Here is an 18969-nt window from a genome sequence, read left to right as displayed (position 1 = left end):
GCTTTGGACCCATTTTATGACACAAGGCATCATCCACTTCGGCTTGCTTTCAACTGATTTATCAATTCTGATTACTAGAATTAACAGCGGATCAGTTACTTTTATGTACGTACACTATAAACAACACGTAATACGTACACTTGAAAGTCAAAAGCCAATAAATAATAAATGGAAAGAGAATGCGTATGCGTACTGGTTTTAAAATCAGAAAAAATATGAGAATATTTCAGTTAGTCTAGAAAATTGTCCCTTTAAGAAGGTATTCTTTGTACTCAAACCGTATTCAAATATTTGCCCATTTCCATTTGGTCGTTCAATTCTAGCTTACTGATTCTTATATTAAGTTAAGTTTTAATAAATGCATCCTGATTTCTTAAGTTTTAGTTGTACAGATTATTTATAACTAAATATCAAGATTAACTATGCAAAAATTATTATGCCCATAATTATAATCAGAGGTATTAAATATGGTAATGATATTTTATTATAATTACAGTATTTTGACCCTAAGATACGTAAACTAGAAAGTTGTTTTTCCAAGCGTACGTTTGAAAATATTTTTCAAGTTGTTCATATTTTCACTAGAGTTTGAATATACTAATTATTTAATAAATCTAGGAACCCTACAAAGTTGAACTTTTTGATGGAGATCAACAAACTCGTGCCTCTGTGTGAACTTAATTCTTACTAAAATTTATGATTCTGTATTTTACACCTTCTAATATATTTTTATATATTTGATATATTGCATATTGCATATTGATTTGCTTAAATCAATATGCAAATCCTTTTTGCATTTTAAAAGACACAGTCCTTTTTGATGCCCAATGTCAATTGTAAATATTTTTTTCTTATTCAGTATCACCGAAAAGATTACTCAATGACAAAGAAATTGCAATACCATGAAGGGAGTGTTTAAATTTAATATCCTTTTGGCAAAACATTGATGTTATAGTAGCAAAGAGTAAACGATTAAAATTTGGTAATGTATTCAATTCAAAAAAATTATGTTTTTCGTTTTTTCAAATTAAACTGTTTGGGTAGAGCCAATATCGATGTTTAGTAATGTTAAAATGCCTAGAGCGTGGGTACATGAGATTTATCGCCAGCTAAGTGAATTTCAAAGAGGCCGAATTATTGGTCTAATGAAGGTAGATTTTTTATTTCGACAAATTGTTAATTGCACTAACAGAAATCCAACTACTGTTGAGATGTTGTTAAGCGTGATTTACTAGTACCCAAATTCGGAGAAAAGTAACCACCGAACGTATAAACTCATTTGGACTGCAGCATTATCGACCATATCTTTTGCTACCGCTGACCGCTGAGCATCGAACATAACAACTACAGTGGTGTGGAGAACGACAATATTGGAATGTGTAATGGTCTCCAGTCGTCTTCTCTAATGAATCCTGATTCTGCTTGGTAGACATAACCAGCGTAAAATAGTCAGATGACGTCGGGGAGAAACACGTCAACTTCAGTTTTATGTTCAGCGACATGTACACCGAACAATGGGCTTTATGGTATGGGGTACCATTGGTCATGGATGTAGGTCATCTTTGTCTTTATTAAAGAAACATTACAGCGCAACGTTAACATCAAGAAGTAGTGGAGCCGTATGTTCTTCCTTACCTTAATCGGTCCAGGGAACCAATATTTCAGCAATATAATGCTCTGCCTCATGTTGCCAGGGTTAGCTTAAACTTTTTTAAAGAGACCCATGTGAATCTGATTCGATAGCTAGCCATATCCCCCGACCTTTCACCCATACAACATGTTTGGGATATAATGGGTAGAAAGCTAGGAAACGTTTACCCTTTTATTTTGGAGGTTCTAAGACATGAAGTACAGGTAGCTGGAGATACCTCAAGAGGAAATATACCATCTCATTGAACCAACTCCAAGACCTATTGGGGAGTACTTAGATAACCTCAATAGACAAACACATTATTAATTAAATTATTTTAAAAAATATAAAATCTTGATATTTTTTTCCAAATTTTAATCGTTTCCTTCTTGCTATAACATTTATGTTTTACCAAAACAATAATAAATATGGACACGTCCCTCTTGATTCTACAATTTCTTTGTCACTGAGTATATTTTCTTTATCTTTATAAAGATAATCGATATATAAAATTTGAAAAATGCATTCGACGATTGGGGGGAGTACCAAATCAGGGCTTTCAACACATTTTAATCCACTTCGCGCACCTCAAAGTCTTGACAGTAGAGGTTATGTGATAATCTGTCCAAAAGATCTTTTAATTATCTAAATAATTCTGCAAAAAAATATGTTTTTCTTATTTTCATAAAAGACACATTTAAACGGCTACAATAATTAGTCATTGAGATATAGAATATTTTTATTAAATAACCACTTAAGGTCAAAATATTCTACATTATTTTGAAGACAATAGTAGTTCGATGTCGGCAGCAAATTTTTAATTTTAAATTGAATTTAATAAACTAGACCAATATCCACAAATCGATTGTCCAATGCTATTAATGATTCTCTTTTTTTGTATGACGTAAACAATTTTAAGAACGTTTTCACATAATTTCACAACATATCTAAAATACTAATTTCATATATTTCTTTCAATATTCTGATTTTTTAAGTGTCCTTTTTCCTACTTTCTTATTGAAGGCAACCGTATGTTGTCTTCCCTAACATTTTCAAATAATTATTTGCTCTTGTTCTTTTCTTTCTTATTTACCCTTACTAGCTTATATGTATGTTTGATCGGTGTATAATTAAATATGAATATGATGTAATAGCTTCAATGGTCGAAGCTGAAAAAAATAAAAAATGTCATGGAGTAATTCTTTTTCAATCGTTTCAGTTTGAACCATGAAAAAATGCAACACGTGATGATTCAATGAGTCAATTTGAAGGTCACACTGGATGTCTTAGGATAAACATGTTGATCAGGTATCTAGGAAAGTTGTATTTCTGATCATTTAATTGTTCGTATGTAACTTGGTCAACATAGCCTTAATACGCATCCTAAGGAAAACACAATATTCATTAAACTACCACAGTCCTACTTTTTAAATAAACTTATTAATAAACAAAATGTTTGTAAAAGAATACTTTAGACAAGAACTTTTCAAATTTTTAAGTGGAGAAGAAAGATGTCATTAAGCCTTGTATATAACCAGTTTTTCTTTTATCTCTTAGTATGATATAATTTTATACAATTATGCCTGAAGTCATAAACAATTTGTATTTTATAAACACTAATAAACATTATTATTATTATAAAAACAAATAAAACGTATTTATAAATTTAATTATTAATTGTTTTTTAAATACATATATTCGTACACGTATAAATAATATACATGTAACAACTGGATTGAATAATAATAATATTCATAGCTCAAGTTAACTGCTTCAGTATAACATAAAAGACTTATAAGCCAGGAAATGGGCGATGTATATAGTAATTTGTTGTTAGTATAGAGCTTAGGAGCATAGTTTCATATCATTGCCAAATATAACAGATGTGGGGGTTATTATTAATAGCCTGTGTGCCAACAGCTATGATAACACTATCTGTTAGCATAAAGGGGTATATTTGATCTACAATGCTAAGGTAGTTGGCAGATTAAATAATATTCTCTCATACCTTGAGCCACGAACTGGACTGACAACATGAGAAATCGATTTGTGGTTCTACAGTTTTAGAGTGTTAACGAAGTATATTAAAGAACACAAACATTTTCTAAACCTTTTCTTGTTATTGTACATTTTATTAAAAATCGATACTAATTCCCTACGATATCACTTTTTTGCCCTTTTCCAACAATAATAAAATTTTATTGAAACTGATATATGGCTCAAGGTTCTTTGTACTCAAAATTACTATAATAATAAATATATTTAATTTTTTATTGTGTAAGTTTAATTTAAACTTGCTTAGATTAGTTCTGATTTTATATTAAGAGAGAATATTAGTTATCTTTTTTAATTTACAACCCGGATTATAAAATATATATGTTTCTTCTTTGTAATAAAAGTTTCAGTATGAAATATGGTTTAACAACCATTTGCTAAATTATATCAATATTTTAGATAATTTTGGAGATAATAATATAAGTGGTAAAAAAATGTAACAATAAATTATTATTAATGATTGGCTCCCGAGTTTACCGAACGGTTCAAAGACAAATTTACGCTTGAAAACGTTAGCTTCAACTTGCTGCGAAAAGTGGCGACCTGTCGATCAAGAATTTAGAACTACACAAAAATACGAATTATATTCGTTTTTTTATTATTCATTTTGTTTTATTAATTTCTCGACGAATTTAGTTTCATATTAAATATGACGAAATTTTAAATTTTTTATTATTATTTTTATTACTAACTCGTCAGTAATAATAATTAAACCATTGTGATGAAGTAATTTTCTTCATCCATAATGGAAATGTCAGTTGCAATGTGTCTAAAATAAGTTACGAATTTCCACAAAGGATATTTAATGTAGCCAAAAAATATTTCAGTAATTTACGTTCATTATGTTACAAAAGAAGTTCCTAGGGCGATTTTTGTCTTTGTTTTATCTTGATGAAAACAGGGAACTAACATGTAAAAGTTGTTTTCTTAAAGACCACAGTTTAAATAATATAAATACATATACAAATTAAATGTATAGTATACAGAGTGTGTACGAAGGAACGACAAAAACTCTTGAAAATATAAAAAATTCATTTTCTATTGTTTTCAAGTTATAGCGAAATAATAGAGAAACTGAAACATAAACTGCGTCATATAAAATGTTACTGAGTGAGAAACTTTTACGGTTTTTGTATACTAAGAATTATGATTATGTTATGTTATGTTAACATTTTCTTTTATATTTTCAAAATTACTTACTTTTACTCTCCTAATTATCTTATTCTTACTATAAAATTGTTATAGTAAGTTTATTGTACCATAACGTCACCAGTTCCTGGTTTAACTTCGTTTGGTTAATCTAAAGGTTGTAAAACTCCGGGACCCTCTAACAAGAAAAAATAGCCTACGTAAACGTGAGTAATTCTGTTCCATTACTCCGTATTTGAAAACTATTTAATAAAATCTCCACGGTTGTCTCAAGTGTATAATTCAACAAATCAACTAAACCTAGTAAAATTTCAATGAAGTCATTTTGATGTATACTTATATCAATATAATTATCGATTAGATAATTAAGTTTTAGAAATAAACGACTTTCTGATTAAAAGACGTAATTGTGTTAATTATGTATCTTTGAATTAGAATTCATGTAAGTGTAAATTTCTCAATCGTAGCTAAAGAATTATATCTACCTTTGTAATCGTTTCCAAATCGAAAATCAATAAGGAATGTTAAATGTAGTATCATTTAAAAGCTATATGTAAAAGCCCTCTCCTCTCAGATATTCGATTTCAGAAGTAAGTGGGGACATTATTCAATATGTCCAGAATATCCGTTGTAAAAGATGACCAGGATATTATCGAACATATTGGTCGGGAGCCAAGTCTTTGATAAGACCTAATTTAATTTTAAAAGGACTATTACATCAATTTATTAAATGTTATTTATATTTTCTGCATTGCGACCCTTTTGACAGTAATTTCTCATGACATTGACGAGGGTAACTGCAAATATAATGAAATTTTATACGTATACACAAAAATTCTTATGAAAGAAAGGCTTTGAAATTAAATTAAATATTTTTTCTGAAGAAAGCGGAGTTATTAAGTTAAATTATGTCTTTATAGGAACTTACAGTTGACTATGGAGAAATTTGAAATTTTCGGTGAGGTCTCCCTTAATTATTTTCAATGTAAGTCTACATTGATAACGGAATCAAATGCTCCTTACACAATAACACAAAGTAACCGTTCAGTTTTTAATAACGAGTGCTGCATCTGATGTCGCACTTAGTATTAGTTCTCCTCAGAGACCTTTAATCCCGACTTCTATCGAAACGGAGATTTAAAAAGCTTTCATACCACTGGCATTTTAATTAATTCTTTGACCGAACCACAAAGCGGGTAGATTTTAATTCGGTTACGCGATTTAACATTGATAGTCGATTAAACTTTGAAACTTGGAAATAATGGAGGTCTGGAAACATGATTTATCAATTAAACCGTTGTTTCGTAATTTTATTGGTTTATGGGGTAATTTAAATGAACGGTATTGTAAAAATAATGACCGATTCTGAAATTACCGAGATTTTGTAGCAGAAATTGGTATATCTGGATAAATTACGTATTTTCTTTTCGTTATCCCCATTTATACTGATTTTTTTAACGTCATCTATATTTCATCATGACAAATGATCGTTTAAATAAATTTTTATGATTCACAAAATATTTAATTTAAATACCATAGTTCAAATAATAAGTCAATTTGCATATAAATTTGTTATCGACCGCTTTTAACTAATACTTCATATTCTTAATTAAAATATTTGTTTATTAATTAATATATATATATATATATATATATATATATATATATATATATATTGGTGCTTCTAATTATAAACAACCTACTATATAATAAAATATATTCAATGGCACATAGAAGATAACACATATATTCAGTAGTTTAATTTCAGTAAAATTTGATGTGTCTACTCGACCATATGACGACAAAAAATTTATTTCATTTTTGTTGTATTATTATTTGTAAAATATTTTTCTATTCTTCAAAGTACGTTACTATTGTTTGAAATTGTTGGAGAGGGTGGTGTGATGAGTCATAGTCGACGTACTTAACTAATCTTAAAACTTTAGCCCTACGAGATCACCATGACCACAATTACCAATTACCAATTACTGTACCGTTCTTCCACACATATGGCACCACCGTAGGCAGTAATTGGAGTAATGTAAAGAACGACTGATGAAATGATGATGGAATGGAATGAGGTTGTCTTCAGTGATTTCTATTTTGCGTGGCCACGTTCGGATACGTGTCGGAAGTCCAAATTTTTTTGAGAGGTCTATATATCGAACATATTTAGGTTATGGTTTGGAAAATCTGTACTAATTTTCAATAAAGGTAATATTACTCAGCGATAAATTCATGAAATTGTGAAATTGTTCAGTCGGATTACGAGTCGATGGTTGACTCGATTATTAATTTGTACCTATTACAACTCATTCGATTGTTTGTTGTGATATGTTCCACCTTTTATGTAACTGAATATAGAAATATATTAAGCGAGCAAAAATTCAATATTTGATCGCAAGTGCGTAGTTTTGAAATTGAAATCGTTTATATTTCTTTTATATAGTTCCCGATGGCAAAAGGATAAAAGTATATATAATAAAATAAAAATTAGAAAATTAATAAATTTAATTGTACAATTTTTATTTATCAAATCGCTGTCATTTTCCTCATCTAAATTTCATTAAAATAATTCTGTAAAATAATTAAGAATAGTTGTTGGCTACACAGTTAAGTCAATTATAAGTTTTGGACACTTAAATAAACGTGGGAGCCCGAGTTTCGGAATCATTCCCTAGACGAAGGTGTATCTAGGCCAGGTCGTACATTCATCAAGCTGACGTGTGAATTATAATGCACACATTTTAGGACGGTAAAGTGTTCTTCGCATTTGTCTAATGTCATTTTTCATTTCAAACTTTGACATATCTGATCTATTTATTAGATGGCGTACTCAGAATCGGCATTTTATTCATTATTAGTAAATTCGGAATGAACTGCCAGCAAAAAATAGAGGATATTGCAAGTTCGGGTAAAAGGAGGAATGTTTAAAAATTTTCAAATGTATATCAAAGTACGTTGATTTTTACAGAAACAAAAAAGTAAAGTAAATTTAATTGTAATGCCCCAAATTTGAGGTAAGGCATCTCGTAACTGCAGAGGTGTGGTAGGAGCCGATTCGTGAGTATCTACCTATTTTTGAACAACATTCCACATGTATTCGATGGGATACAGATCGGGTAACATTGATCGCAAAAGAAGATGTCAAGTACCCTCATCTTTCGTGTCCTATGAGGTCGTACGTTGTTATTTAAAAACTGGAATCAACACCAACACACAACCGGAAATGGGGTTGACAATGTTTGTGATGATGCCTCTTCTGTACATTTCATTGTTCATGTTGTCGTCACAAATGTGCAATGACATCCGGCGACCTAGAGCGATGTCACACCAAACCTTTATCGAGCATCTTCAAAACGCGTGAACTTCTTAGACAAACCGGAGATACCAAATGTCCTGTTGGTATCAACTTCACTTAAAAAAATATAATAATTGTGAATCGGACAACTCGAGAAAATAAGAAAACTACCAAAATGTTTAAATCATTTACCAATAATAAGAAATTGTTTTGAATTTTTCTATTGTGTTATAAATACACAACATAGACAATAATCCCCTATTTTTTGCCGGCAAAAAATCAAGATTTAATTTTACTTACAGGTACTCCACCGACTCCTATAACGTACAGCAACTGTGACATAAACAATGCTGCCAGAAGATTCATTAATGTAGTTCCAGAGAGATTCCTCAAATCAGAAAATAAGCTGAAAAAAGAAAAGGATTAGTTAAATAACTAATTGTTCCTGATAAACATATAAATTTCAATTATAATTATTAAAAGGAAAAATGTAGTATTTAATTAAACATTGTTTGTGTATTTATGTATTGCCACTTTAATAAACATATTTATTATACAGTAGGAAAAGCGTTTAACCCGTCTGAATTTAGAGAGAGACATCATGCATGACAAAGACAGTAGAAGTCTATCCCATGGTGCGGGACTTACTATCTCTATTGTACATAATGTCTCTTTCAGGATTCAGATGGATCAAACTCTTGTCGTACTGTATATTATAAATAAACAAACAATTTCATAGATTGAAAAATTTAAAAAAAGTTATTTAAATTATTGTATTATATCACTTAATATTTAATAAGCGAACATTCAAATGTTTCAAAAATGTCGTCGGGTCGAGGTTTCATGCACTTATTACCACTTATTTTTGTTTAATTAGCATATTTATTAGATATTTATTAGATATCAAATAATTTATTTGATTGATGGATTTAGAGATGTTATTTATTTAAATCATTTGTATGTTTTGTTATTGTGTTACATAACTACTAAAAATTATAATTACAAAATAAGTAACAGGGTGTCTAATTATTATTATAAATATATTTTTGATAATAAAGATTTTATACTATATTTATTTAATTTATTGATCTCATAAGTTTAGTTAAAATTAAATTAAATTAAAAATAATTTAATATACTAAAATATTTGTACTCTTTGAAATTCAATCTCTCAAGTAAATAAAATGATTAATGGTACAACTTGGTAATTCATAATAATAAATAACAAGCAAGAGATAATAAATCAGGTTTAAACATTATTTATAGATAAGAAAACCACTTGGACATCACTCAGATTTGACGGGTGCTCTAAATATATTTTTATGATCCTTTTCTGCCAAATAGACCAACATTCGCCGCCCTTTACCAGTTTTTATTTGAGGCACTCCAAAAGTAGGTGTGATATATTTGACTTAATCCCACATCAAACTTGTTTTTATACAAAATGTCAAGATCTAAGGAAACTTTTAGTCACATCAATGAATATATTATTAAGCTCTCTCAAGTTAAATGTATTTTATACCACATATAGTTAAACAAAAAATTTATATCTCAGTATCAATTGTGTGAAATCAGAATGGGATAAAAAATCTAAACAGTTCAAATTTCCTTGAAATTCCATATCCCGAGAGAAATGTGATTTTCCTTTATTATGCGTCTCCTTTGTAAGAGAAGATATCTATAATATTTCCTTCGATCATCTTGTCTCTGGCTGAGGAAATGGTTGGTTTCGATTTTATCTGTTCAGTTTGGACCTAGAATTTAAAAAGCTATTGCAAAAAAATACTGAACATATTTTTGTGACATCATTATCTACCTTTAAATAGTTTTATCTACAAATACACAATTTAATTAGTCATAAAATTGTGCAGATCATTTTGTGTTAAGTATAATAAAATAAATGTGTGTTTATAGTATCTGGGTCAAAACATTAGAATTCCAAAGTTATTCACAACTAGGGAAACAAAGCTTTTTTCGAGTCGTTATTCGGATGGAAAATAAAGAAGTATCTTAAAAGCCTTAGAGTTTCATGAGAACACGTTGAAACTAAAAGAGAACAAATAGGACTTCGCCAAAAAACCAATTTCAAATTTAGCAGATGCAAGGGGGTTGTAATTTCGTTCTTTTTACATTTTCCAGATTCTAATCAATGTTACACTACAAATGGAAAGTAAATGGCCTGAATTCTTATGTAAATTGAACCAGCATAAATAACAAGAACAAAATGGATATAAATTTAATCATATCAACGTATAACATATTAATTTTCCTTGTCCTTTTATTTTCGTTTTATTTAAATTGAATAAAAATAATCAAATGGTTAATAGATTGATATTTTAACACTGAATGAGCAAATTTTAAGAGATTAATATTATTATTTACAGTATGAAATAAAGTCAAAAGTATTAATAGTGTAACAAAAGAAATCTTTCATTAAGGAATTTATAAAAGGGGCAGAAATGTCGTTTGAAATGTGCTTCTATGCGTTATTTAATTACCCTAAGTTAAAGTTTGAGAACCTACTTTTGGGGAAGATGGAATATAAAAGGTCTTTCTTTAATACCATGGCCTGCAAGATATCTGTGGTCTACAGTACGTGACTTAATAACATCGAGGAGCTGCAAAAGCTAAGCAGCTGTATAAAACAATTATTCCACATAATCCTAGGGAATTTTCAAAAAAGTAAGAAGTTTCTTGCGGCTGAGGTATGGTAACCACCATAAAATGGAAAGAATGAGTGGAATATTTGATTTAAAATTGTTTTTTTTTTTATTATACTCGTATTACAGTTTAATTACTTTATTTATTTCATATTAAATAAATAGTACGATCATAAAAAATAGTAAAAATCTTCCGATCGGTTTTAAGTCATGATGATGAAAACCTCAACGCGATTCACCAGTTTAATGAAGGTGTTTAATAAAACTAATGGGCAACAAGAACTGTTTCTCAATCAAAGAAAAACGAATCCAGGATAATTTATATCGAGATTTCGGGTGTCGACTGGGCTAAGAAGTGCTATAAGCACTTACGATACTAAAGACGGTTGTTAACATCAACACTAGCGAAACAGACACTGAGCACCCCACGGTTGAGAGCTACAATTACTCGGCGACAACGTAAGTTATCGAGCAGCATCCAATTAACATTGATATGGCATAACATTAAATGTGCATTTACAGACATATATATAAGATTAAATAAGGAGCCTTCATTCAAAACCAGATATATTTCAAATGTCCAGAGCTGAAATTTCAACAAGAAGAAATTTACTTAATAACTCTTCCCAACTCAGAGAATAGATAATTAGAACGCGCCTTAGTTGAAGATGCTAATGTTACATATATGTGAATTTATCCAATTTAATGCAAAAATTGTTTCATTACTTTTTAAAATCTAAACAATGTAATTTATTTTGTTGGTAATTAAAATTATACTTTTTATAATGAATACAGATATATATCTGAATTTGAAATTAAACATTGCTTCAGAACAGTAATTAGCATTTCAACTGGAAACAAGGCAATTAAACCATTTTATATGGTTTCCAATGGAGACGTTTCATTAATCGGAAAGGATACAGCTTAACAAACAGGAAAAATTAATTTTAAATTGTTAATTTTTATGACAAAATAAAATGAATCCTTCTAAGATTTGTTATAGATCGTTTTGTAAAACCAGCCCAACAATCGATAAGAAGAGAACTAATATCAGTGAAAAGAAATTTAAGAGAATACCTAATTTTAGTTAAGAAATAATTTCTCCCTGTCCTCTTTCGAGTTGTTTATGACTAAACTCAGAATCACAAAGTACTTTTTTGGTGCTTTCTTACACTTTTATATTAGTTTTTTGAATTGGGCACTGAGTATCGTCTCATCATGATTTTCATTTTTCACAACATGTATAACAAATATAAACACCAACAACTTGAGAGGAGATATTTTCGAATCAATATCAACTATACAGGTGTCGATGGTTTTTCAGATCCGAAACAACTTACTTAATGTTAACAAAACCACAACACAAATACACAAATTAACGGGGCTCTTGGACTAATTTTAAAACATTTCATATAATATTTTATTAAATATTTTGGTTAAGTTTAACCTAAAAATATTTATTAAAATTTTCTCAGAATCAATACTATTTACTTTAATTAAGATTAATTTGACTTTTTTTTTATTACTAAAATTGCAATGTGTTGTTCAACTGTTGAATCCAAATAAATTTTTAAATTGCTCATCAAAGAGGGCGATATTTTTAAGACACTTGCTGTCGTTATGCATCAATCGTTGGTGTTCGACATCTGCTAACACAATACAACAAAATTAGAGTCCTACTTCACATATGTCATTGAAATTCCATATTTGGATAAATCAATAGAGGAAAATTCTTTAGGCCAGTTATAATATGGACACGGACAATATAAGAGACCACCTCAAAAGCGAAAGTTGAGACGTAGAAATTAAAAGATGAAGAATGCTGACTTGCGTCATTAACTTCCCCGTTTCGCACTTAGTTAAGTGTGTTAAAGTTAATTGGAAATGTTTTGAAGGAAAGACAGGACCCCAAGACCTTTACATTGCACGCAAACTTTGGACTTCTTGTTCAAGAGCACCAACCCTAGAACAATTTACCGGTAACTTATCACGAAATTTGTAACTGTGAGACACAAACACCCATCACTTACCGCTTAGTTTCTATTATACATGCTCATTAGAATATAACTGAAAATTTTGGTAAGCAGTATAATTCACTTTTCTAATTGGAATTGGTTAAATAAATTTATTTTGTTGTATTTTGAATATTTTTAATGTGATGAAATTTATGTGATCGAAAAATTTTAATTGTCTAATATAATTTAAGGAGAAAGGTTTAATTTAATTTTGGCTTTGTTGCAAAATAAATTGGTACGAGATTCATAAAATAAGGAATTCTCAATTATTCGGCTCCTACCTTTTAAGCAAAACCTTCCTGTGATTTACTATACACGTATATTCATTTATTTTGATCTGCTTCAATGTTTAAGAATAACTAACCGATCTAAAAATGTTATTATTAATGTGAGTAAATGTTAAGCTTTTTTATGATAAAGAATTACGATCCAAAATATATTGTAGTGGTACACTTGTGGTACCATTAGAATTTACAAAAGTACAAAGAAATAGTCACGTGACCAATTAGAATAATTAGGAACTCTTGTTGTATATGATACCCATTCTGACTGCGTAGAACTTATAACCAAGGAAGACCACAAATAACAAACACAAAAATTAACAAATGTGATTTATTTACATTTTACATGATTATGAATATCAATATAATATGTCTTGCAATAATTATTATTTGTAACTAATCAAATTAAATGAATTTAGTTATTGTTCATCGTCATAGAGACACTCTATAGAATACTGAAGTCAATTTCTTCCTGGTCTCAATTTTAGAAGAACATCAAAAGGAAGATCTTTTAATCAATTATCGACAATAATACAAATAAAACATATATATATCCTAAGCTCAGCTGAGGATTTAAATTGAAGCACATAAAATGAAAACGTTGCAGAGCAAGATACTATCTTATTTTATCATTGTCAATAACACCTGAAAACTATGTATTGTATACATCATATATCAAAACATTTTTCACTTTAACTATATTTTAATAATATCTTTAATCTACATTAGTTTTAAATTGATTTTAAAGCATCTTTTTAATTCTTTCTTCAGCTCCTATTAAATAATTTAATAAAAATATCTTAAAATATTCGACGTCGATTTGGAAATATCCTTATTACTAATATATGATATCTAAAAACATTCTTTATATTCACGTAATAAAAGGAATACATAATTTAAAAATACAGAAGAAAATAAATATATAAATTAAATAAAAATATATACAATTTAGCTAGATTTTTCTGAGTAGACAATGCTCACTGTATTTGTAATTTAAATGTAAGTCGGAAAATCTTCATTAAAATTTTTCATTCTAATTAAATTTTTAGCCCTTCGCGTAGTAACCATTAAAGTCTAATATATTTTTAATTAAGCACTGCATTATCTTTTTTCTCTCCTCAAATTTTCCACTGAGTGATCTCTAGTTAATTATTGTTTAACAAGGAAAATTTAAGCTTAATATTTTCAAATTACCTATAAAGACCAAGGTTTTTAAATATGAATTTCAAAATGTTTAAAAACGTATACTTAAATATAATATTTACAGAGGAAAACACAGAAGAAAGTTTAATATAAACATTATACATTATATCAATATCACTCTTGTTCAATTATTTACTTTGTGAAAGTTTAGTAAGAAAAAGCTCAACAGAAATAGATGTGTGTCGAAATAACTTTAGGGAAAATTTGACTTGACAGAAGCTTTTTAATTTAAAGTAAAAAGTGAAGTGACTGATAGAGCTATGGGAAGTGGAGGCTTCGTTCTACGAGGCCGGATATATTAGACTTCCACCTTGAAGCGTCACACTTAGCGATGACTACGGATGTCATGAGCGTTTTTGTCTACCTTTACCCGCCTCAAATCGTTTTATGTAAAAATTCCTCCGACGAAAAAGTGTATGCAAATGTGTTAATAAAAAAATGTAACTACGAAGAGCAGCTTTTTTAAATGAATGAAATTGAAATGTCCTGATGGCACTTTTAATAATTATTTGTTTTTGTTTTATACACTTATTATGATATATTATATATTATATTTATTAAATAATTCAGTTCAATAAAGTGCAGCTATAAAATCTAGTAAAGGTGTTTGCATATAAGAAATAATGTAACGTTATAAAAAGTTTTATTAAAACACAGACATTTTTATGGCTTTCTAAGAAAAAAAGAATTATGATGGATTTTAGTACCGTTACGCTTAAATGGATTCATGGATGTTCGCGGCATGTTTTATTGAACCAATGATAGAAATGCGACACCGTGAACTTTTTGGCGCTAATAGAAAAAGTTTTAATAGTACCACAAACTTTATAATCCTGAGTGAAAAGTGTGGAAATATGTCGCAGACGTTGTGGCTTAATATTGACAAACTTTTGAGTTAATTCAATTTTCAATTGTCATATTAATTAATGCTTTTTTATAAAAACTTTTTGTAATTAGATTATGTTCAACGAATTTTATTCAACTTCTAATAAAAAATAAAATTCACTGATTGTTAAATGGTAATAATGCTTTTATGTGAATCCCCTGTTGAAATGAATTGATTTACCTTTCTTTTACACAATAGAATGGATAACACTGAATAAACAGTCCAGTTAATAAAATTTGATTTCAGCTTCATATGTATAGCTAGTACGAAATTATAAAATGAAATGGTAAAGTGTAGTTTACATACATAACGAAGTAGATAGCTACATGAAAAGTGGAAATATTGGTCCTATTAAATTTTATGATGACATTACATTAAATTCGTATATCTCGTATTGACCTTTATGCTTAAATAACATCGACTGGATTTGTTAAAATTAATTTATTTCAAAATATAACTGTTTATAATATATGAATTTAAAAGTATTTTATATAAAGCATAACACTCAAGAAAAACGGTTTTTTAAATGTAAACAAAACAAAACTTCTATTGAAAAATCGATTTTAAAGTAATTAATGCATTAAAAACAATTCACAATTACAATATAAAATATTTAAACAAAAAAATGAACTGTTGTAATAGTTATGTATATGCAACTATTTCTAAACTAACCAAATCTTTATCAGAATGATAAAAAACACAATTTCATCAACGGCTAAGAAAGCTGTAAATGTAACTGAAATAGTAAAGATACTTATCTAAAGTAAAAACTAATATGAATAAGTATAATTCGATAAAATATCCAATACACGTAGATAAAAAATATAAATGCATCTGTTACAATTTCCTTTATACTTAAATAATAATCATATTGTAAAAAGAAATATATATTAATAGTTTACAAATTAACTAAAATATTGGTTATTTTATGATTCCAAATTTCAAAAATCTCATGGAAAATACTATTGTTTGCGAAAGGTTTCAAATGTGATATTGGACAAGTTATATCAGATATATTTTTATGAGTATCTTATATTACGTATAAAAGTGCACATAAAATATTTTTAACAATCATCAAAATAAAAATATATTTTACTTTACTTTTACTTATTTTGTTACTATGACTACCATGATTTCCATTTGAACTAAATTATCTTATACCACGTAAAAATATGCCTGAAGAAAATTTGTCGAATGTCAAAATGCGAATTGTGACAATCTCTGACAATTCTTATAAGTCTAAATTAATACATTTGGTATACAGTGTACATATGTATATGCAGTGTATATCAGATACTATCAAAAAATTGTGACAAATGAAATAATGAAAGTATATATTTTAAAAATAAAATCGAAATTAAAATTTTCATTTTTACCATTTGACTTGTGTCTAATTGAATAGTTTCTAACAAATAATAATTAATTAACAAAAATAATTTGCCCGATCTTCAAAAAACAACTTTCAACAATGAATTCGTGGCTCCTTGTCAATCATTCGAATTCTGGCTGTTTTATCAATTATACACCCACGATTCAATATTTGTTTTAAAACCAATTGATTTGCAGATGTAAAAGTTTATAGTTGAAAATGTTTTAATTTTAATTAAAAAGAGTGTTTTAAAAATTATGATACCAATTGCCGTTTGCGACAGTTTCTGGAAATACTTGTCATTATTGAGTGACCAAGTAATAAGAAAATTGATGATTATTAGCAAGTCGAATTAATGAGAGCATAAATATATAAAAATAAAAACTTTTATCTCTTCAATCTCGGTTTTTATCAACATCAATATTAGAGTGCATTAATATTTAATTCAATTATTAAAAATAACGAATTGAAAATGTAACTTCAATTACATATGATTTCGAAAATCATCAATGTTAAATGATGTAATTTATTGGATAGCAAAATGGTAATTTCGGGATCCAATAATACTAATACTCTCTTGTTTGATTGGATGGCAAATGGAACAAACAGGCTTAAATTCTGAATTCTGTCGAATAATGAAATTAGTTTATCGGGTGAGATAAAACTGGTGTTAATTAGTTATCAAAAGAAGAGATTTCCACGGCAACATATCCCTAATTTAAATTTAAATTGACGAGATATGTTTTATGTGTATTTTGATGAATGTATTAGTTGATGTTATATTGTGTTATTTGTACACGTATACAGTGATATTCTTAACTGATTCATTAGACGTTTATAGAGAATTTGTCAAACAAAAACTGAAATTTTGTCTACAGTTACAATTTAATGACTTTTTATATTTTTATATCGCTGCCATTTCCAATTAAGTGACATTAACATTATTAAGGAAAGAACTCTAAAATGTATAATATATACGGACCATTACAAAAGTACATTGTACATTAAATAACGGGTTATCGTCCACAAGTTTTTTACCGCGAAGTCATTTTTTCGTTTTGGAAACGGAAAATAGTCTGATGGGCCTAAATCCGATGAATAAGGAAGCAATTCGAATTTTAATATTTGATGTTAGCACTTTTTTTACACCAAATGTGGCATCTCTTTTTTAATTTCATCTTTCAGATGATACAAAAAGTTGATAAATAAAACTCGATCGTAGAATTCCTTAAACATTTCTAGCGTGGTCACTTCATTTGATCTTTCACTGCTCTGATTCGTTTTTGCGACCCCTATGACCTCTTTTAAACTCTCTTAAAAAATTGACCGACATTTTACATTTGTAAACGACAGACAGAATAGAATCCAACTTCTTTCAAATGAAACGATGATTTTCAATATTACCAAAATCAAGTGGGAACGTTTACATGGATCGTTGTTAAATAAATACCAGTTAACGTCTTGAAACTTGAGACTTAAGCTTCTAATGTTTGATACTTACCGCCAAAGAATTTTGAATACTTCACCTATCTTTATTACAATTGTGAAGTCGAATAGTTTTTGATTATTAAACAGGGTGTCTAATATTTCCGTTTACTTCTTTCTCCACACACTTAGCACACTAACTCTTGATGTTGGATAATGTTTTGTTAACGTGGTTATTAAAAATGACCTTCTTTAACTTTAATAATTACATTTAATATGCGAAGAAAGGAAAACAACTGCAGATACAAAAATTTCACGCGTTTGTACATCAAATATATTTTGAATATTGAACTATAGACACGAAGCTGTATTTCAAAATAAAATTCCAAAATAAATGCAAATCTGATCACAATGATGAGATTGACTTTATATTCCATTTTTTATAATGACTAAGGTTTTATATATTGTGGAATTGTAGAGTGTGAAATACATAATAACACAATTTCTTATTAAATCATCAGTAATTTATCTGTGGATATACTCTTTTGACAAGAATGTTGACCCCTAGAGTACCTCATTTACTGAATATTTTTTGTACTAAATTAAATTAAAATTAAAACATATAGTTATCCCAAAATACCCTATACAATATATTTATGTTGTTTGTCAGGCTCAAATTGAATATTGAAAGTGTTTGTTATTGAAGTTAATATAATATATTCAATTAAAACAATGGCCTTTTCAATATTATCATAAACAAAGTACTCAAAACTAATCAATATCCTTTGTTCTTTATAATATTTAATTTATGTAACATAAATAAATAAGAGTACCCAATTTCAATTCCCAATTTCACCCGATAATTAGTTGTCGAAAATGAAAAGAACAGCAACGAAATCGGATTCGGGAGGGAACGTCAGGTGAAAATGTATAAAGGACATTCGTCAGACGTCCTCTATTCTCATCCTACTTGTGATGCTGCAAAGACAATGTTAT

General features: G+C 28.5%; 1 protein-coding gene across 1 annotated transcript in view; it reads right to left on the bottom strand.

Annotated features, from left to right (window-relative positions):
- Nucleotides 1–18969, bottom strand: part of LOC109596120 (adhesion G protein-coupled receptor E3-like) — an 82372-nt gene that overhangs the window by 31159 nt on the left and 32244 nt on the right. The window contains exon 2 of the mRNA XM_049966370.1: nucleotides 8436–8541. Within this exon, the coding sequence (XP_049822327.1) occupies nucleotides 8436–8541 (106 nt within the window). The remainder of the gene's footprint in view (nucleotides 1–8435; nucleotides 8542–18969) is intronic.

This window comes from Aethina tumida, chromosome 4 (genome assembly GCF_024364675.1).
Source record: "Aethina tumida isolate Nest 87 chromosome 4, icAetTumi1.1, whole genome shotgun sequence".
Lineage (NCBI taxonomy): Eukaryota > Metazoa > Arthropoda > Insecta > Coleoptera > Nitidulidae > Aethina > Aethina tumida.
The sequence above is the reverse complement of the archived record's forward strand: the minus strand, read 5'-3'. Positions and strand labels throughout refer to the sequence as shown.